At 41.8% G+C, this 19,609-nt stretch overlaps 6 protein-coding genes across 8 annotated transcripts; 5 read left to right on the forward strand and 1 right to left on the reverse strand.

The window, feature by feature from the left end:
* The first annotated feature begins 23 nt into the window (after positions 1-23).
* On the forward strand, positions 24-1,023 carry LOC124191268 (progranulin-like). The gene is made up of 4 exons (XM_046584392.1): positions 24-263; positions 331-485; positions 561-749; positions 809-1,023. The coding sequence occupies exons 1-4, from the start codon at positions 125-127 to the stop codon at positions 920-922; spliced, it is 597 nt and encodes a 198-aa protein (XP_046440348.1). The 5' UTR covers positions 24-124; the 3' UTR covers positions 923-1,023.
* On the reverse strand, positions 962-7,333 carry LOC124191221 (E3 ubiquitin-protein ligase HECW2-like). Of its 2 annotated transcripts, none has more exons than XM_046584304.1 (6): positions 7,112-7,333; positions 6,258-6,432; positions 2,373-4,675; positions 2,190-2,303; positions 1,370-2,121; positions 962-1,299 (listed from the first exon to the last, which is right to left on the reverse strand). In XM_046584304.1, exons 2-6 carry the CDS (start codon positions 6,427-6,429, stop codon positions 1,188-1,190), a joined length of 3,453 nt encoding a protein of 1,150 aa, XP_046440260.1. In that variant the 5' UTR covers positions 6,430-6,432; positions 7,112-7,333; the 3' UTR covers positions 962-1,187. The 2 variants fall into 2 exon arrangements, with proteins under 2 accessions (XP_046440260.1, XP_046440263.1); XM_046584307.1 differs by lacking the exon at positions 7,112-7,333 and adding an exon at positions 4,804-4,963 and having other exon boundaries at positions 6,258-6,379.
* Positions 7,334-7,461: 128 nt separating this feature from the next.
* Positions 7,462-12,602, forward strand: LOC124191252 (methyltransferase-like protein 25B). The gene is made up of 5 exons (XM_046584356.1): positions 7,462-7,672; positions 10,911-11,131; positions 11,206-11,415; positions 11,480-12,077; positions 12,154-12,602. Exons 2-5 carry the CDS (start codon positions 10,922-10,924, stop codon positions 12,507-12,509), a joined length of 1,374 nt encoding a protein of 457 aa, XP_046440312.1. The 5' UTR covers positions 7,462-7,672; positions 10,911-10,921; the 3' UTR covers positions 12,510-12,602.
* On the forward strand, positions 7,666-10,873 carry LOC124191231 (presequence protease, mitochondrial-like). The gene has a single exon (XM_046584320.1). It carries the CDS (start codon positions 7,704-7,706, stop codon positions 10,758-10,760), a length of 3,057 nt encoding a protein of 1,018 aa, XP_046440276.1. The 5' UTR covers positions 7,666-7,703; the 3' UTR covers positions 10,761-10,873.
* Positions 12,603-12,788: 186 nt separating the features above from the next.
* LOC124191259 (uricase-like) lies at positions 12,789-14,959 on the forward strand. Of its 2 annotated transcripts, none has more exons than XM_046584368.1 (8): positions 12,789-12,931; positions 13,464-13,523; positions 13,589-13,702; positions 13,768-14,034; positions 14,099-14,188; positions 14,250-14,343; positions 14,410-14,533; positions 14,607-14,959. In XM_046584368.1, the coding sequence occupies exons 2-8, from the start codon at positions 13,490-13,492 to the stop codon at positions 14,772-14,774; spliced, it is 891 nt and encodes a 296-aa protein (XP_046440324.1). In that variant the 5' UTR covers positions 12,789-12,931; positions 13,464-13,489; the 3' UTR covers positions 14,775-14,959. The 2 variants fall into 2 exon arrangements, with proteins under 2 accessions (XP_046440324.1, XP_046440334.1); XM_046584378.1 differs by having other exon boundaries at positions 12,794-13,056; positions 13,461-13,523.
* Positions 14,960-16,315: 1,356 nt separating this feature from the next.
* On the forward strand, positions 16,316-18,949 carry LOC124191245 (kynureninase-like). Its single transcript, XM_046584346.1, has 10 exons — positions 16,316-16,514; positions 16,587-16,737; positions 16,802-16,925; positions 16,999-17,218; positions 17,292-17,466; positions 17,523-17,606; positions 17,678-17,739; positions 18,041-18,253; positions 18,358-18,588; positions 18,660-18,949. Exons 1-10 carry the CDS (start codon positions 16,455-16,457, stop codon positions 18,777-18,779), a joined length of 1,440 nt encoding a protein of 479 aa, XP_046440302.1. The 5' UTR covers positions 16,316-16,454; the 3' UTR covers positions 18,780-18,949.
* Positions 18,950-19,609: the final 660 nt, after the last annotated feature.

The raw sequence follows: 19,609 nt of genomic DNA on the forward strand, positions 1-19,609 counted from the left end.
TGTCTGGCAACGTCGTTTGTTTTTCTTTTTTCTTCTTTTCTTAAACATTTTTTGTTATCATTTGAAGTTAGAATTTTGTTGGTATCGGCTGTCACTGATTGTGTCATTTTGTAGAATAGTTAGAATGCGGTGTGTAATATCTTTGCTAGTAGCGATGTTCTTAGTTGTGATTGTAAGATCACAAAACAACGAATATTCTGTTGGTGATATCTATAGAAAATCAGAGAACTTCACAACAGGAAAAGATAGAATTGATTGTCCAGGTTCAATTTTTGTTATGACATTTACCAGAACACAACATTTATTTATATTAATTTTGTAATTGTTTAGGAGATAAGAAGCAAACTTGTGCTGATGGATACACATGCTGTGAGAGTCCATCAGGTGATTACGCCTGTTGTCCACATTTGAATGCTGTCTGTTGTGAGGATCACATTCATTGTTGTCCTCAAGGTTCTTCATGTGATGTTGGTAGATGTAAAAAAGTAATCTAAATTAAATTATTCTTGCTTAAACCAAAATTTAATCTACAACTATCATTATGTTTCTATTGTTTTTAGGACAAAAAAGACAACAATAACTTGATTGATATGTATGGGTATCCCATATTTACCATTGATGATATGATGAACAGTCTTGAGAGGATCAGTCACTCTGTATGTCCAGGAGATGAATTTCAGTGTCCTTTACAAACCACTTGTTGCAAGCTTTCTGGGGGAAAGTTGTATGGGTGTTGTCCCTTTGAGGAGGTATTTAGTTAACCAAACCTTAATTTTTAAAGCCTGTGATTTAATTAACTTTTATTCAGGGTGTTTGCTGTTCTGATGAGCTTCATTGCTGTCCCAAAGGATTTGAGTGTACTCCTGAAGAGACTTGTGTTCATTCCAGTAACTCTACCATTCCAATCTCAACTATCAATTAATTTTCTGGTCAATAAAATATAATCTCAACAAGTGCAGAATTTATGCTTTTAAATTCACAATGTATTTTTGCGACATTAGAATAAATCAATTATTCAAACGACACCAAGTTCTCGGCTTTCTTGGGAGTTGAAAATAACATGAAGCGCTGACTAGGACGGTACCGGTCATAGCTTTTGGTACTTGTGTCTTGGCACTGCATGCAATCAACATCTTTTGTCATTTTCATGGACGAATTAGGAGGAACAAAAACAAGTGTGCTCTATATTATTCAATTCCAAAAGAACTAGTTTCTTCCACTGCAAGAAGTAGTTTTTCGTATAACACTTCCGCACTCTCGTACGGCGGTAAATCCAACCGATTGAAACAGGTGTGAGCTCTAAATGATTAAAATATAATTATTAGATTACACAAGTAAGTTTTTAGGGTATTGAAAGTAAATAACCTACCTAGGAAGGCTGATTGGCTGACCCCACTTTTCTATACAAAATTGCCGAGGTCCGGTACTTCCGCGCAGTGAAGCGAATCCCTCGAATGGAATGCTAGAAGTACCCGTCACGAATTGTAAAAGGCGAAGTCTCTGCTCATTGGTGAAACGGTCTATGGCTTCCCAGAACCATTTGATGACATCATGTTGATCGTGATAGCCTGAACGGTATTCGGTATTCTTCCGCCAGTCTGTCACGTCGATTTCAGCTGTTCCAGCAAGTACCAGTTCCATTTCACGAGCATCAAAAATGGATACTAGCCGAGGGTCAAGAACCTCGTAGAAACCTCGGACTAGAGATTGCACTTGGTCAGCTACACCTCGATCAAGTCTCCATCGAATCATGCGTTCAATGTAATCTTTCTTGTTCTTCTCGGTAACAGGAAGATTACGGCCATTGGCTTTGAGTTCACGTTCAACATGTTGACCGCCAATGTCTTCAGTCACCGCAAACGTTAACTCCAAGTCGGACGAAAGATGGTTCAGATCTGTTTCTTTCATCCACTGGAGTGACTGATGAAATTCAGAGTCAAGTGATTCCACGTCACTTAGGTCGACTGGTAATCGTAAAAGACTCTTGTAGAAAGGTCGAGTGAAGAAAACATCTAAAAGATATTGATGAACTAAGGCCAGTCCCAGAATACGACCGCAAAACCGAAACCATTCGTGGTGGTTTTCGACGAAAGTGGACATTGGTGACACTTGTACAGTGTACTGTAAAAATTAAGGACAAATTAACTTTAAATTTTAATAATTAACAAAGGAAACTATTTTCAACATACCGTATCATTGGCGGAATATTCAAACAATCCGTAGTAAGGATTAAACATTTGTCGAGAGATGAGAAAGAAAAATTCTCTTGATGGTCCTCCGTAATCCAATCCTTCTTCTCCAAGCTAAGATAGAAAAGAAAAATATTAATAATCATATATTTTTTTAAATTTAAAATTAATAAAGTTACTTACAAAGCTAATTTGAAGTTTGTAGCGTTGCATTTCCTTTTTGGATGCCGACATAATTTTAGTGTACGCGTCTTCCAGCAAATGACTTCGTCTAACAGGAATTTTGAATTTGTTTGGACCTTGACCGTAACCTTTCGATTCAAGTTTGCGATAAAACTGTCGCAATTTCGCCTCAAAGTCGCGCTGTCCCTGGCGGAATGGTAATCGAATGGAACGTACTGGAGCGGGTGAGTCGTGCGACGACGATGCAGATCCATTGAAACTAGTAGCGTTAATCTCCTGGTTGCTACTGGCGGATGGATTTGGCGGGACGTAAGACATGATTTCATTTTCAAATAAGCTGAGCACAATCGTCAGATCGACTAGATCTTCTCCGACGAGACGATCTAGCGCTGAGGTTCCCTCCGATCTGACACGATTGACAGTATCACGCAAGCGACTGTTTCGAACGAAATCGGGATATCTCTCTTTCAAAATGTGTCCGATATTCGGTTGGCGGAGAAAACCTACAACTTTTTCGTTGTAGGCCGTCGGAATGGCGGGCTCAAATGACGGAGCCGTGGCAACTGCTCCTTGATTTCCTGTGGCCGTTGGTAACGGCAACGGAGGCCGAGGAGGTGGTACAGGAGCTCTTCCGGAATCGGATTGATCGTCCGTTGTTACAGTTTGCGACGGGGGGCTGACCAGTTGCGGCAATCTTGGATCAATGTACCATGTCGACTTGTTTTGGTGATCCACGTAAAAAGGTCGGCCGTGCTTGTCGAGACGAGCTTCCCAGCCGGACGGAAGTGGCCGCGAATCTTCGGCGAACAAGTTCAACAATGTCACAATTTCACGATTATGCTGATAACGCTGAAAGCTCGACGGATTCCGCCAAACTTTACTTAATAGCTGCCGGATGGCTGGATTGCGATTGTACAAGCGAAGTGCCTCGTCGTTGTTGTGCAAAAGAGAAAAGAAATCGGGTCTCGTCACGAACCGCAATGCTGGCGAATTGAGTAAATCCGCTGCTGCAACAGCAGCGGGAGCTGCTTCAATTGGAGCTGGTGGCTTGGGCTGTGGCTCGGCTTCAACAGGCGGCGTGTTCGTTTCTTCCCTTTGACGTCGATTGATTGTCCTCCGAATGCTCTGATACCGCCGATCCAGCTGTTGACGCCAAATATCATTACTGGCTTCTGCCGTGACTGATTCGGCCACGTTGGATTCATCGGTGAGCTTAGGACGTTGCCAGGAAGTCGTTTTAGTGCGATGATCTATGTAGAAAACCCTTCCGTGGCTATCGGTACGAGCTTCCCACATTGGCGGCAACGGTTCCTCATCCGAATTGTTGGATTGCACTTTCTGGAAGCGCGTGCGATGCGGTAGAGTGGAGATGGTGGGCAATAATTGCTGATGGCCAATCTGGGATGCGGAATTGCCGGAATCGGCGAGCAGTGTTGTCATCGATGCGGCTTTGTTTTGACTGTTTCGAATGCTAAGTTCCGGACTAGTGGACACAATTCGTTTCGGAAGAGCTGGAGGATGAAGCTGGTGAGTAACATGACGTGCTGGCAATTGCGGAGGCAACTGTTGACTCGCTTCAGTCGGTTGGGTATCATTCACATCTGCGTCTGAGGTTTTGATTCGTGGCGGAGGAGGTGGCGGAGAGGAACTCAAATTCACAAGTTCTTCATCGGACGGAGAAGAAGTCGAACTGGCAATCGGCTCCGATTGAAAGACTTCGTCCGTTTCCGGTTGTTGTGTGGGCGGAGAAGGCGACCCGTTGCTAGTCTGGGTCAAACTGGAATTGCTGCCACTGTAGCTGAGGAGCGCATTAGTGCGAGTCAAAGGCTTGTGAAAATTGGTCGTGGGCAGCGGATTATTGCGAGGTGGAAGCGGAGGAGGCTGAGGACCATTACCGCCGGTCTGTTGGTGACCGCAAGGTCGCGGATAGAGAGTTTCGTAAATGGGCTCACATCCGTTTCGATCAAAATGGTAGACACTTTCACCCGTGGTCTTCATCCACAACGGTGAATAATGATGTCGGTCATCGCAGTGAATCAGCGCGGCCACGCGAACCATTTCGTCATTGTCCACAGTATCCGGGCTGATTTGATCGGGTTGTTGATTTTTACCGTTTCGGCCGAAAAATTGGTCAATGTAGACAGGCTCCGATTTGACCAAATTCTGTTGCGTCTCTCCTGACACGTAAATGAAATTGATGGATTTGATGTCGTCGGTCAATTGGTTGACATCAAGAGGCCACAGCAGATGACCCCGGGGTTCGGCTTTTGTGCAACTCATTCGTTCGAAACATGCAGGATTACCTATACACAAGAAACAAATCAAATGAATTACAAAGAATGAGATTTCAACTTAAATTTAAAAACTAACGCGACGTAGAAGAAAATCTCGCGTCATTAACGACCAACAGAAATGAAATCAGCTCGTTTACCTGAACGTGGAATGACTCAGCAATGACTAGTCGTCAAGTTGAAGTCGCATACTGAGATGAATAACGAATAAGTAACAAGAAAATCGGAAAGGGGCTACTGTATCCCCTTTGATGCATGTGCTCTTGAGGCTAGCGGCGGAAGAAGACTAAACACCACCTTCTGAAAATAGACCCTAACGTACTAAAATGTTGACGACACACGGTGTAGTAGGAGGAGGAGACTGTGGGCAGCACGGTTCTTTGAAGCGCCCCCACTAGAAATAGGAGGGAATATTCAAACTATAACTAAAGGAAGCTGAGATTGTTGACGAAGCATATCTTTTCAAAGAAACCGACGAATAGAAACACCACATGGGATATTCAGCCATGAACTATACTACTAAAGAAAGACAGATGGAAACTCTTCCGTGCCTACCTCCGCTCAGCCACTCCCACTTTCAACCCCCCTCCATCCGCTTTTCATCCCCCCTTTCCTACCTCTCTCCCAAAATACACTATACACTAACCTCTTCCAACAACAATTTTCATATTTAGTCAAATCAAAAGAGTGGGGTAGTAGACCACCACAAGTAAAAAAAAAGTACTTTTCTTTTTTTTCGAATTTGATGAACAAAGCTGTGATAACGCTAGATTAAAGCAATTTAACTTCCAGTCTTTAAGCAATTCAATGGAAAGTGCCCAACAAAAGAAATCGTGGGTACGCGTAAATTGCTAGCTCGAAAGGTGCGATTTTTTGGAGGAAACAATGAAAGATAAATCGACGCTAATGAGGAAAGAGATTGGAATATTGTACAATGGGTTGACAAGTTGCTTTTGCCAAAAAAATACCAAGGGTCCATTGTTTTCTAGCTGTCTTCCACCCATCATAGCTAGCTTTGTCTCCATTTTTCTCTTTCCTATTTGACGACTGAATCCGTTTCCGGTCGACAAAACTAGGGTTTGTCATGAATGACGGGTAGCATTTGGGAAAAGAGCTGGCCACTACTAGTAGGGACAGGGGTGGCCAGGTGTTAAGCAGTGCAGTACTGTGGAAACGGGAAGTTTCCATTTCCGGGCGCGCAGAAGCACACTTCCGGACCAGCGGAAGTTTCTTCGAGGGAAACTAATAACTTCCCTTTTGGCTCACCCAACTATATATATTTGTCCACGTTATTTACGTACGGAAAACGGAAATAATCTTATTTAGAGAATTGTAGAGCCCAGAGACTTGGAGGAGATCAACTTTTACCGTTCACGGATATGGACTCTTGGATTGCAAAACTATAACGAGCAACGTCCCATGTCGAACCCCCCCCCCCCGTAAGAGAATGAGAAATTTTGTTCTGAATGAATGATATCAAGGCAGCATGACGAAGGGAAAAAAACCCACATCCTTCTTGTAAAAAAAAGAAAATATTTTTCACGTGACGGGACTTACACAGTTATTAATGGAGGAAGGAATAAATATGGTTTACCTTCAGCGTAGACGGCGATGAAATCAGTATCGTGAACCAAATGATGCTGGTGAATGTTCCAAGAAACCAAGAACTGAAACGGAAAGCTCGCTCGTTGATCAGGAATGCACTGGTTCGACCGGTTGTCGCTGCAGAATCGCACCAACAAGTAGGAGTCATCGCATTGAATCATTTCCTGTTCAAATGTCGTAATACTGTGACTTATTCGGAATTGACCCCTTTAACAACAGCGGACGTAACGTAAATTCCATTCGTCTTAACCACCTATATTGCTACAACTACGTACAACTGACTAGACATTTTGCTTACATAGTATTTAGTAATTGTATTTCTACACATCCTAGGGGTAACACACTCAACAGCATTTTTTTTTCTATTGATTTCTACTGCTGATAAAAGCTTCTTCTCAAGTTACAACATGTCATGAATTTAAAATCTTAAAAGAAATGAACGTCTTATCGAAGAACGAGCTCGTTTTTACTTTTTAGTTGCCTTAACAAAATCTGGCGCTTTAGCTTAAGTTAACGGGAAATTTTTTAAATATTATTATTTTCAATTTTTCCCATGGTTGGAAACTAAAACGTAGAAATGACGAGAATATAAACATTTTTTTTCTTTCTAGAAAACAACGTGAAATTATGGGTCGAGAGTGGGGACAGAAGGGGGAGGGTTTCTAAAGGAATTTGATTTTACGACGCATGCTGATGGGAGTGATGGCTTTAAATCAATTAAAAATTTACTTCAAAACAACGAAAAAATGTATCTCGTCACTCATGTAGTAGAAAAATTTATCTGTGTTACTCAATAAGGCAGAATGTAGCACAAAAAGTATCCATTATTTGTTTGAAACTTACCAAGGGCGTCTTGGCACACCCCTGTTTCAATAATCGATGCAAACTGGAAAAGTTGTTGACAACTGCTAGGCTCGATTAAACAAAGATTCTTCTAAATGTTTCATGACACTGGAATCAAACAAAACACAAATACCAGGCACAATGTATAATGAAAATAACTGTCAGATCAGATTTGTGAGAAAAAATTACAGATGCCAAACTCAACGATGAGATCGCCATCTGGCGGGAAATCGTAAATCAAAATTTTGGCTAGACGGGCTGGACAAGAGGCGGTTTAGTTTTGTTTATTACACATTTGTTGTTGTTACGTTCTTTATATTGGGATAATCTAAAATATTAATCAGCCTTTAATAATCATGTGGCATAAGAGTTACATTTTATACCGATCAATAAAAAAGAAAGAAGCATGATGAAATTGCGCCAATGGGCCGGCAATGCCTAGCCTGGCAGCAGACGAAAATCAAAATCACGTCAGACGAAAATCCGAAACACGTTTTATCTTTTTTGTCGGATGGTGTTTATGTAAAATAAAATATTATCGTGGCAAATTCTAAAAAACAGGTTAGATAATTAAGTTTTTATCTAATTAATCATGGGTTACAGTCATTTGTTCAATTCCTTACGGAGTCTTAAAGTCCCAACAACCCGGTTACATAAATGTTTTGGCGTGACTAAGCGAGCGGCCTATTCTGCGTTGGCCAACACAAGTGAAGCAAGAGTACACGTTGGAATAAATGATCTTTCAGTCGGCTCCGAGTACGAAGGTTTTCAAGTCAAATCGATTCAAGAAGTGCAAGATCTTGCCCTGACTGCTGTGCGACTCTCTCACCTGAAAACAGGGGCCGACTACCTGCACATTGCCAGAGAAGATTCCAACAATGTTTTCTGTGTGGGATTCAGAACTACTCCAAAAGATTCCACTGGAGTCTCCCACATTCTTGAACACACAGTTTTGTGTGGAAGCAAAGAGTATCCAGGACGAGATCCTTTCTTTAAGATGCTCAACAGATCATTATCGACATTCATGAATGCCATGACCGGACCAGATTACACCATTTACCCCTTTTCCAGTCAAAATTCAAAAGATTTTAAAAATCTCTTGTCTGTCTACTTGGATGCAGTATTTTACCCTCAGCTTCGAGAATTGGATTTTCTTCAGGAAGGCTGGAGGCTTGAAAACGAAAACCCTTTATCTCAAGAAACCCCTCTACAATTTAAAGGAGTTGTTTTTAATGAGATGAAAGGTGCTTTCTCTGATGCCTCTTATGGTTTAAACCAACATGTTATGAGGAACCTACTGCCCAGCCACACCTATGGAAACTGTTCTGGAGGGGATCCTCCCAAAATCTTGGATTTAACCTGGCAGCAATTAAAGGACTTTCATGCCAAACATTACCACCCAAGTAATTCCAGGTTTTACACTTATGGCAACATGCCGCTGAAAGAGCATTTACAATTCATCAATCAAAACTACTTGAAAAGTTTTGAGAAAATCGCTCCCAGTGAAGAAGTCCCGAACGAAAAACGGTGGAGCCAACCTCGACGAATCAACATCGAAGCGAGAGAAGATCCCTTCGCAACAAATCCCGAGAAACAGACATCAGCTGTTGTAAGTTATGCCCTTTCAGACATCAACGACTTGTATGAAACTTTCGTGCTGCAAATCTTGGGCGAACTTCTGACTGGAGGTCCAAACTCACCTTTCTATCATAATTTGCTTGAACCAAATATTGGCACAGGCTACTCACCCGTTACCGGATTCGATAGCCACACCAAGGACACTACCTTTACTATTGGCTTGCAGGGCATTCACAGCAAAGACGTGGACAAAGTGCTGGGTATCATCCGCTCTACATTTGAGGAGGTTGCCCGAACTGGGTTTCCTGCTGAACGAATTGAAGCTGTTCTTCACTCGATCGAGCTGGCCGTGAAGCACCAAACTTCAAATTTTGGTTTATCAATGGCTATGAATTTGACGCCACTATGGAACCATGGAAGTGATCCAGTGGAAGCCTTGTACATCAATTCAAAAGTGGAAAAATTCCGACAAAATCTACATGAGAATCCCGACTACTTGAAGAATAAAGTTCGCCAATATTTCATTGACAATACCCATCAGCTAGTGGCAGTCATGCAGCCGGACAAGGAATTTGAAACCAAATTAGAACGAGAAGAAAAATCCATTCTCGAAGCCAAATGTCAGGGCTTGAGCGAAGAAGACAAGACTTTGATTTTCGCTAAAAATCAAGAGCTTATAGCCATGCAAAACAACGTGAATGACACTGAATGTCTGCCGACACTTCAACTGAGCGACATTTCCACCCAAGCGGAGCGAGTGCAGCTAGATACCGTGAAACTATTGGGAGTTCCTGTTCAGGTGGCTGTTCAACCAACCAATGGCATCACATACTTTCACGGTGTTTTGAACACTTCGGGCTTGCCTGAGAAACTTAAAATCCATTTGCCTTTGTTCTGTATGGCTGCCACGAAAATGGGTGCAGGCGACATGGATTATCGTCAGCTGGATCAACAGATCGAGCACAAAACCGGTGGATTGTCTTTCGGTTTACATTTGACTGAAGGGCCCGGTTCAGTCCAATCTTACGAGCAAGGAATTGCGTTTTCATCCCACTGTCTCGATCGAAATCTCCCCGACATGTTCCAGCTATGGCAGTCCATCTTCAACCGACTCCGCCTGGTAGACGAAAACAGACTGGAGACGCTCATCCGCAACTTGGTGGGAGATTTGGGCAACAGTTTGACCCATTCCGGACATCATTTCGCCATGACTCACGCCGGATCTTCACTCACACCGACGGCTCACTTGAAGGAATTGGATGAAGGAGTGACGTACATCAGGCGGGTGAAGGCCATTGCTGAAACCAATCAATTTGAGCCACTGTTGGAGTGTATGCACGAAATTGCCAAACATGTGCTGGTGAAGAACAACATGCGCTGTGCGCTCAACATGACGGCCGATTCGCAAGAAGAAGCTACTAAGCACTTGGAAGGTTTCGTGTCTTCAGTCAAAGGATCGCCAATCGACCAAGCGTTGTGGACTGTTGATAGCGAATTCCAACCAGCCGTCCAGCGCACCCATTATGTGTTGCCAGTTCCTGTCAACTTTACTTCCAAGGTAGTTCCTGGTGCTCCTTACCTATCGCCAGATTTCGCCCCGCTACGAGTTCTCGCCGGAATCATGTCGTCCAAATTCCTGCATCCTGAAATCAGAGAGAAAGGTGGAGCTTACGGAGGCGGTGCCGCCGCATCCGCCACGGGACTCTTTTCCTTCTACTCGTATCGCGATCCCAAATCGCTGGAAACCATCGACACCTTTGATCGAGCCGTCGAGTGGGCCCTTAAGGCCAACTACAACGAGGAGGCGATCAAAGAAGCCAAACTTCGAGTGTTCCAGAAGATCGATGCACCAACTCCGCCGTCTGGCAAAGGGATGAGACTCTTCCTCAGTCACATCAGCGACGAGCAATTCGCCGCCCAACGCCAGCAGCTGATTGATGTAACCAAAGACGATCTCGTCCGAGTTTGCCAAGATTACCTTCGCCAGCCGGCCGTCCATGGCGTCACCATCATTGGCCCCCCAAACGACATTACAACGAGAGATCCTTCGTGGAACGTTGAATTCTCTTAATTAGAGTTGTGAAATTGATCGCATTAGAAGAATGACTATAGTTTTTGTTAACCCTGAATCGTGTTCTATTCCTGAGAACTGTTCCAAAAAATAAACTCTTGATTTGCACACAAGCATGATGTTGTCTTATTTTTATTTTATTATTACCAGGTTCAATCGTCATGGAATTCTTAAATGGGCAGTGTGAGGGAGAGGACATCTTTTTTGGCGAGATCGTGCAGCTTTTGTCAAACTTTAATTGGATCTACAAGTCGCGCAATACCGACATTTTAGCTGATGACATTCTAAATTGCATTCCCAAGTCTTGGATTCCTATTTTTCAATTGAATTGTTTGGACAATATTCAAACGGCCATCAAGGGTGACACTAAAGTATAATTGTTAATTTAGCAGTGGCACTCAAAAGTTTGAAAAGTAAAATAATTTTAGAATTTGTTTCCCGTTAGTCGTCATGGCCACCGGATCTTTCCGATTTGGTGACACGGTGCTGGCGCCTTTCATTGTGGATAGACTCCAGTAGAAAGCCGGAAGTCACTTCGAAATGGAAAAAAGTCAACCCGAAGAAAATCCACGAAGTCCTGAATTTCGCTCAGCTGATTGGTGAGAAATGCGCCGAGAAACAAATCCAACATGTCGTCGACATCGGAGCTGGTTTGGTATAATAGAATTGCCATTTCGATTTTTCATTTGCATATAATTCCGCTATTGATCAATTTGAAGGGATACTTGGACAAAGAGCTATCGGATCATTGGGACCTGCATGTACTTGGACTTGAACGAGATGCTTATAGAGTTTTGGCGGCCAGTCAACGGACCAGCAGTGACACAAAAGAAAACACGGCGAATCGATGCCGTTCCACTTTCAAGGAGTTGGCAGTGAAAGCCGAAAATTCCTTAGAGGATCAAATCGAATCCGTTATTGGCGACTGGTTCGATGAACTCAAAGCCCAACGCGAGTCCGCCCCGCTACTCTGTATGATTGGTTTGCATTCGTGTGGGGATCTGAGTCCTGTGATGATGAAACTATTTATCAACAGCCGTCGCTTCCGCACTCTCCTGTTGGTGTCGTGTTGCTATCACAGGATGGAATGGAAGAAAGACCTACCACTAGCGGATGAGAATTTATTTCCACTCAGCTCGAGTCTGAAAAATGCCAGTCATATTGTACCCTTCCATCAGCAGGAAGGCATTCAACATCTCTTCCGCTTGGCTGCCCAAGAAACACCCAATCGCTGGATGCAGCAAAACACCGTCAACTGTCAACTTCAAGCACAGCACACCTTCTACCGATCTATAATCCAACTCTACGCTGCCATTGGTTAATAAATTTAAAAATAATTACGACATGTTGATTGAAAATTATAACGAGAATGTCCTTTTTTGTTGGTTTCTAGAAAATATTCAACTGCTAAAACGGCAGAGGAGACCGGTCAAAACGCACAACATCTCCGACGTTTTTGAAGAGTACGTCGACCAGGTCATCGATGGGTTTGGATTAGAAGGAGACGTCGCCGGCCACCGGGAGAAATTGGTGAACATTTATCGATCCAACGCACATCTTCTACCGGCACTGGAGACTCTGATAGTTTTACAAGCACTTTTCCAGCCAGTTGCCGAGGCGTTGATCCTCGTCGATCGAGTAGTCTACCTAAAAGAAAACGGACTTTCCGCTACTTTGCGACAGATATTCGATGACCGCATTTCACCGCGATGTTTTGTCACCATTGCAGAGAAACTAGAGTCTCCATAATCATCTGACATCTCATTTTATTCAACTGTAAAAATTGTTGCAAATTTAAGCCGACTGATGGCAACCAATTGAGAATAAAAGTCTGAAAGAGTTGCACAACCCTTTAAATCAAACTCCCGCTCAAAATTGTATTTAAAACCCATCCTTTCCTCACCTAGCGCGCGCGTTGCGTCATATGTAAATAGGAGACCGTGATAACGGGAACTGGGTAATACACTTCCCCATCGCTTTCTCCTCTTTCTTCCTGCGGCTATATCGATGTATGCGTAGAGCAAACTACAAAGTTCAGTTGTTTGGAATCAAAAAGAAGAAACAGCAGACGTTCCACTTGTTTGCTTTTGGTCCCGTTCAGTTGATATCTACTTTTTAGTGTCTTTTCGACTGGTGTAAACGTTGGAACTAAATTATTACATCTTTCTTTGTATAACAAACGAAAATTTTTCGACTTTATTTGTTTATTACGCATTGAAATTTAATAAGTAAAGAAATGAAATTTGTTGTTACATGGCTGTGTTGTGCCGTATAAGCAGCTATTTCCTTGACACGTGTAAGACCAAATAAGATAAGCTGTATAAATAGTTTTTATTTTGGGTAACTTTCTGACAGTGCATATGGTAGCCTTCATTTCAGAGTTTTCTTTATCCCCGAGGCTAGAATCATTATGGACATATGCAAGCAACTTGTGGCCTTCAGCTACGTTATTCGCAATCGATATTTTAAATATTTAATTATATTTTTATTAAAATATGAAAATATGAAATAATTGATTAACGTTTCCCTTAAATGATTTTGACTTTTGCCAAGTTCACTGTACAATAAAGAATACTAGAAATTTATTCCTATTTTCCAACGGCCTACGTGCTTCCTACTAGTTCTTATATGTTTTGAATTGAATTTTACAAGTCACGTAGTCTGTTGCTGGTCTTTATTCTCTTTTTGATCCTTGGCAAGGTTAGTTCTTCTTAAACTGCGATTGAAGAATGTCGACTTACAAGATCGTGGATGATGCTTACGGTAATACCGATATGAATTTTTTACGTTAATAAGTTGATTTACACATTACAATCTTGTTTTTACAGGTAAATCTGGGGTGAAACTGTTGCACATCAAACGTGATGGACCTGTCCATTCCATCAGAGAATTGGAGGTCAGCAGCCAGTTGACATTGTCTTCCAAGAAGGACTACACTGAAGGTAAAACCATAAATTTAAAGATGAAATTGTTCGTATAATTTCATGAAAATAAATTTTTATTTCAGGCGACAATTCCGACATCGTCGCCACCGATTCCCAGAAGAACACAGTCTATCTTCTGGCTAAGAAACACGGTGTCAACAGCCCCGAAGAGTTTGCCATCCTCCTATGTCGCCATTATCTCAGCACCTATGCTCACGTACTGAAGGCCCAAGTCCAGATTGAGCTCTATCCATGGCAGAGGATCGATGCCGATGGAAAGAAACACAATCACGCGTTCGTGTTCACACCTGTGGCCACTCGCTTTTGCGCCGCTCGCATGGAGAAAAACGGTTAGCTATAATTTACGCCTCAAAATAAAATTCAATTTATCTTGATTGGAATATTTTTGCACAGGAATTCCGACTATCGAATCAGGACTGAAAGATCTGCGCGTGTTGAAAACGACCCAATCCGCTTTTGTCAACTTCGTCAACGACGATTACCGTAAATATTTCAATTAGCCCAAAATTCATTTTTTGAATTAATTGATGAAAATATTCAACAGGTTCCCTGCCCGATGCCAGTGATCGTGTCTTCAGTACCGTGATTACTTCACGATGGGAATACTCAACGGTTAATGTCGACTTTTGTAAAGCTTGGTATTTTATTTAAGACCAAAAGCTATTTAATGAAATAATTAAATACGAAATTGCTTATTCATTCAGGAATACGGTAAAGGATGCCATCATTAAAGTGTTCGCCGGACCAGCGGACAAGGGCATCTACTCGCCATCAGTTCAGAACACTTTACATCTCACAGAGAAACTGGTGCTGGATTCCGTTCCTGAGGTATCATATTCTTATCTCATTTCTTAAAATTTGACTATGTTTAGTGTTTCATATTTGCTGTTGCGTATTTCAGATTAATTATATCGAAATGATCTTGCCAAACAAGCACTACATTAACGTAGACTTGTCGAAATTCAAGAATGTCGGATTCGCCCACAACGATACCGTCCTCCAGCCACTGGACAAACCATCGGGCAACATTCGAGCAGCTTTGACCCGTACCCTGGCCTCAAAATTGTAAAAAAAAAAAAATAATTCCAAGAATTCAATTGAACGCCGGCCCATTGAGGGTAAAATTATGAAAGTTTGGTTGTATAAGAAAACGGTTACATGTTGTAAAAGGTATCTTGTTAGTTCTTTGGGGGAAGACATGCCGTTTCAACAGAAAGTAAAAAAAAAAAAGTACACTCGTCGGTCAACCCGGAATATGCCTAATTGGATTTCTTCTTTTATGTTGCATAAGGACACGGTTTCTAGGCAGATGAGATACTGGCATAACAACGTTTCCAGGGAACTCTTGATTCCTGTGTCCAGTTTCTTTTTATAAAAAGATCCGTGGATAGTACACGTTGGTGATTTGAACCACATAATTTCAGTTATTTTAAAGTCTCTTTGAAAGGCCCAAATGAAGTTTGCTGTCGCTCTCTGAAAACTGAAAAGGAGTGACAACTTGACGGGAAAAGGCCTATGTAGACTGTCACGCGTGTTGAATTATTGATCAGTATTTTTACAACTTTGAAGGAAAAAAAAAATAACTTCTTTAACATGCAATCAAGTGTGAATGGTCGTGATTGTCGTGACAATCTTGCGGGTTGCGGCGGGAAAATCGATGGCTTCAAAAGTAGTAGGCTGTTTGTCGGGCTTTGAATCGATTTGCGGCCGCAAACACGACGAGTCTTGTCAAACATTCGGTATAGGATATGTTGAGGATGCCAATCAATTGCCAAAAGGAAAAAGTTAGCCTCTTTTTTAATAATACGCTTCGCTGCTCGGATACCGAAAGATGTCAAACTTGTTATTACACATTTCTTATGTCATATGAAAAGAAACGAATTGACTATATTGTGCGAGAAATGTGAGCCGAGCGCGAGTCTATTGCTTCACTCTTTGTAGTGGTGCGTGTGTGTATCGATCGATCTGTTAACTGTTCCTGATTGATCGGGTGGTACACGGTTCGCATTAAAACAGGAAGGAAAAAAAGAAATTGCTTAGACGTTAGTCAACTATTTTTCATGAGAAATGTTTGGCTGACAGGTTTCTCATCGTTCTGAATTCTAATTTATGTACATAGTTAGACGTCTTATTTGGTTGTTAAAAAGGCAAAGATGAAATTGTTGAAAAAGTTTAAATTTGAATTTCCAATCTAATAAAATATTTGGAGTTCCAGGGAAAGTATTAAAAAGGCTAACATTTTTTAATCAATCCTATCTTCAGGCGAACCATCAAATAGTGCACAAAAAATTTTCTTTTTCTTTTTTAAAATTCACCCTGGACTAACCTTGGGGAAAACTAATTACCAACATTCCTGAACAAGGGAATAACCCACCCACCTTTTTTTTTAAAAAGAAAAAACCAAAACATTTCCTTTACTAAATTTCAAAAGGCAAACAAAGTACCGAGCAGAGTGACAGTGAAAGTTCGCCGGGTAGAATATAAATCGGAATGAAAAAGGAGCAAATAAGTCTGCGGAGGCCAAGGGGAGAGAGAAAGCAAAAATAAGAAATAGGTAGTAGAGAGGTTGAAAAAAGGTAAGAACAAAATAAAATGTTGCTCATGTGTTTTCGCCTGAAGGAGTTTTAACGACAGAAAAGGCATCCCAGACATTCGAAGGACGAGCCGTTGTTGTTGTGCGTACCCAAATAATCTCTTCGGCTACAGGTGGCAACAGGTGAGAGCGCCTAGTTTCGTCTCAAAGGTAAACATGGACAAGTCGCACGAATCGATCGCGGCGGCAAACGGAATAACGCAACAGCGCCAACATGTAAGTCCTTCTCCCTCCAAACATTTGAAATGTTTATTAAGCCTATACTTCGTTTATGTAATATATCTTTAGGTTGAGCTGACGAACACCTTGCAAAAGTGGGGCGATAGTTTCGGTGTCACCTTGGAAAGTTTGGAATTCGCCAAGCGAATGGATGCCGTCGACCCGCTTCGAGATATCCGAGCCAATTTCACCTTCCCCACGATGAAAGATTTGCCTTGTGGTAAATAGATTTAGATCCTTTAAAAATGTGATGAAATAATGAATTATGGATTGATTTGTAACAGTGGATCAGTCGCTTGTTGAAAATCTTGACGAGGAATGCATTTACCTGTGTGGAAATTCTCTCGGTCTCAAACCCAAACGTGCCGATGCCTACCAACAAGACGTTTTGAATTGCTGGGGTAAATTGTAAGTTTGTTTTTCTGTTGAACAAATAATCCGCTGCTTCCGGTTTTATATTAACCGACTATTTTTTGGACAGGGGTGTATTCACCCATTTCACTGGGCGCTTCCCTGCCGCCCAGTGCGATTTACTGGTCAAAGACTCTTTGGTGAAACTGGTGGGTGCCGGGCACTCGGATGAAGTCGTTTGCATGAACGGCCTGTCGGTCAACATTCATTTGCTGCTCATTTCCTTCTACCGGCCGACAGCCAATCGCTACAAAATCATGATTGAAGGCCACGCTTTTCCTTCCGACCGAGTAAAAAACGATTGAAAAAGAAATTGCCATTATTATTATTTTAATAAAGTTATATTTTTTTTTAAATTTCTAGTACGCAGTTGTATCGCAATTGAAATTGCACGGTTACACGGAAGAGGACGGATTGGTTATTTTACAAACTAGACCGGGTGAGCATCTTCTCCGCACGGAGGATATTTTAGCGGCTATTCAAGAGCACGGGCAAAGCGTAGCCGTCGTCTTCTTGTCCGGAGTTCATTATTATACAGGTAATTAAGAATATATTTCAATTAATATCTATGACTTGTCAGCTTTGTGATTTCAGGACAGAAATTTGACATAGAGACGATCACAAAGAGCGGCCAAGCTCAAGGATGTCTAGTTGGATGGGATTTGGCTCACGCTGCAGGCACGATTTTCTTAATTGTGCTTTGTTTTCTTAATTAATGAAGCAATCGATATCATTTCAAATTCCTGCAGGCAACATCGAGTTAAAACTTCACGACTGGTCAGTGGATTTCGCCTGCTGGTGTTCTTATAAGGTAAAACATCTCATTAATAAACAATTACTTTTAAATATTTTGATAGTATGTAATCCAAATGGAATTAAAAAGAAGCTCTATCCTAACTCTGTAATTAAAAAGTTTGAAGTAATTCCTTGATAAAAAGTTTGAAAAGAATCACAACAAGATAAAAGCAAAGTTTCTTGATATTATTTCAGGTACTGCAGTCTACTTTTAAAATGTTCCATAGCAGCCCAGCGTGTTTTATTTTTATCCATCAAATCCTTTGCTTTATTCACAGTGTAGCTATTCGTTTTAAAAAATGTTTTGTTTTTTCCAGTATCTGAATTCAGGAGCGGGTTGCATTGCCGGCGCTTTCGTTCACCGAAAACACCATCAAGATGATCGCCCAAGGCTCTGCGGATGGTGGAGTAATCGCGAAGAAACGCGATTCGATATGCAACATAGTGTCGACGCCGCTCCCGGAGCCGACGCCTACCGTCTCTGCAATCCTCCACCGGCTCTTGTTGCTTTGCACAAGGCCGGCCTTGAGGTAAACTAAACATATTGCTCCACCTTTTTTTTTTTTAAAATAATACTTTCATGGAAATAGATTATTTAAACATGTAGTAAACTGATGTTTGAGTGGAATAACAGATCTTTGAGGAAGCCGGGATGGATCGTTTGCTTGCCAAGCAGTATTTGCTGACGGGCTATCTTGAATATCTCATGGATCATCTGGATCCTGATGCTGGCGAAACTGGAGACGAGAAATTCGTGGAAATTATTACGCCACGTGATCCCCGGCAGAGGGGCACTCAATTGTCCGTCATGTTCCCGTTCTCCGTCAAGGAGATTCACGAGAAACTGGAGAAAAGAGGAGTTGTGGTTAGTAAATAATTCCCTTTCAATTCTTTCAGGACCGAATGAACTTTTCTTTTTTGTTGTACACCACACAGTGTGACGTCCGTTTGCCGAGCGTCATGCGTTTAGCTCCGACGGCGTCCTACAACACATTCACGGATGTTTATCGATTTTTCACGGTACTGAAGCAGGTGATGATGGAGTGCAGGATGTAGGCGAATCTCGTTATTCCTTTTGACGACAACCATGGCAACTAATATCACGGTCATGCTCTTTCAACAGAACAAAAATAAGTTTTAAGTAATGGCACTATAGAAGCAATAGGACATATAGTATACACATGTTATACCCCCCTTTTTGAATGAATAAACATAAATATTTGACATTTCTCGAGTTCAATGGATGCACTACGCCACAGGAGACGCATCAAGTGCTCTGATTGAAAGGTAATGCGCTTCAATAGGCATTCATGCAGGATTATTTTCTCGTATTTTTCTTTGGAGAGAAAATGTAATCCTCTTAAGTGCTCATCTTTTATAGCGAATTCAAGTCCATTGAATGTGAGCATGTTCTCCGAATGACGCAAGATGTATACTAGCAAGATAATGGATTCTTGTTAGTTTAAACCATTTCACGGTAGATGGATTCAATAAATGTTTACTATTCATAGTTGATTGTGAGCGTCAGTAACCTCCGGGTGAGTCTGCTGGCCATTAAAAAGGCTTATTAGCTGAACGATCCGTACGAACCCGCTGAGCGCAAGTGGATTGTCAACAAATGAAATTTCCTCCAGCAGCGTGTTAAACGGGCCAAACGGTTTCCCGTGATGACAAATTCGTGCAAACTTGAAACGGAAATCAAAAGACGAATTATTTGGGTTTTTTTTTTTTTTTAATTGACGAGTCTTTTGACCGAAATGTATCGCTCGCAACACGACATCCTTCAAGTTTCTTCTCAGCGGCGTCTCTATTGTGGTCTCACAAACAGACGGGATCAATACGAGAGAGGGTTGACTGCTGGGCTGTGTTGATAAAAAGGTATCCTA

This window comes from Daphnia pulex, chromosome 1 (genome assembly GCF_021134715.1).
Source record: "Daphnia pulex isolate KAP4 chromosome 1, ASM2113471v1".
NCBI classification, from domain to species: Eukaryota; Metazoa; Arthropoda; class Branchiopoda; order Diplostraca; family Daphniidae; genus Daphnia; species Daphnia pulex.

Coding starts and splice junctions, on each gene's coding strand:
- LOC124191221 (XM_046584304.1), bottom strand. CDS start 6,429: ATGATTCAATGCGATGACTCCTACTTGTTGGTGCGATTCTGCAGCGAC. Junction 4,676..6,257: donor CATCGCCGTCTACGCTGAAG/GTAAACCATATT, acceptor TCTTGTGTATAG/GTAATCCTGCATGTTTCGAA. Junction 1,300..1,369: donor CAGCCAATCAGCCTTCCTAG/GTAGGTTATTTA, acceptor TTAATCATTTAG/AGCTCACACCTGTTTCAATC.
- LOC124191268 (XM_046584392.1), top strand. CDS start 125: ATGCGGTGTGTAATATCTTTGCTAGTAGCGATGTTCTTAGTTGTGATT. Junction 486..560: donor ATGTTGGTAGATGTAAAAAA/GTAATCTAAATT, acceptor TATTGTTTTTAG/GACAAAAAAGACAACAATAA. Junction 750..808: donor GGTGTTGTCCCTTTGAGGAG/GTATTTAGTTAA, acceptor ACTTTTATTCAG/GGTGTTTGCTGTTCTGATGA.
- LOC124191231 (XM_046584320.1), top strand. CDS start 7,704: ATGGGTTACAGTCATTTGTTCAATTCCTTACGGAGTCTTAAAGTCCCA.
- LOC124191259 (XM_046584368.1), top strand. CDS start 13,490: ATGTCGACTTACAAGATCGTGGATGATGCTTACG. Junction 13,524..13,588: donor GATCGTGGATGATGCTTACG/GTAATACCGATA, acceptor TTGTTTTTACAG/GTAAATCTGGGGTGAAACTG. Junction 14,344..14,409: donor GTCGACTTTTGTAAAGCTTG/GTATTTTATTTA, acceptor TTATTCATTCAG/GAATACGGTAAAGGATGCCA.
- LOC124191245 (XM_046584346.1), top strand. CDS start 16,455: ATGGACAAGTCGCACGAATCGATCGCGGCGGCAAACGGAATAACGCAA. Junction 16,515..16,586: donor TAACGCAACAGCGCCAACAT/GTAAGTCCTTCT, acceptor ATATATCTTTAG/GTTGAGCTGACGAACACCTT. Junction 17,607..17,677: donor GGATTTGGCTCACGCTGCAG/GCACGATTTTCT, acceptor AAATTCCTGCAG/GCAACATCGAGTTAAAACTT.
- LOC124191252 (XM_046584356.1), top strand. CDS start 10,922: ATGGAATTCTTAAATGGGCAGTGTGAGGGAGAGGACATCTTTTTTGGC. Junction 11,132..11,205: donor CCATCAAGGGTGACACTAAA/GTATAATTGTTA, acceptor GTTTCCCGTTAG/TCGTCATGGCCACCGGATCT. Junction 11,416..11,479: donor TCGACATCGGAGCTGGTTTG/GTATAATAGAAT, acceptor ATCAATTTGAAG/GGATACTTGGACAAAGAGCT.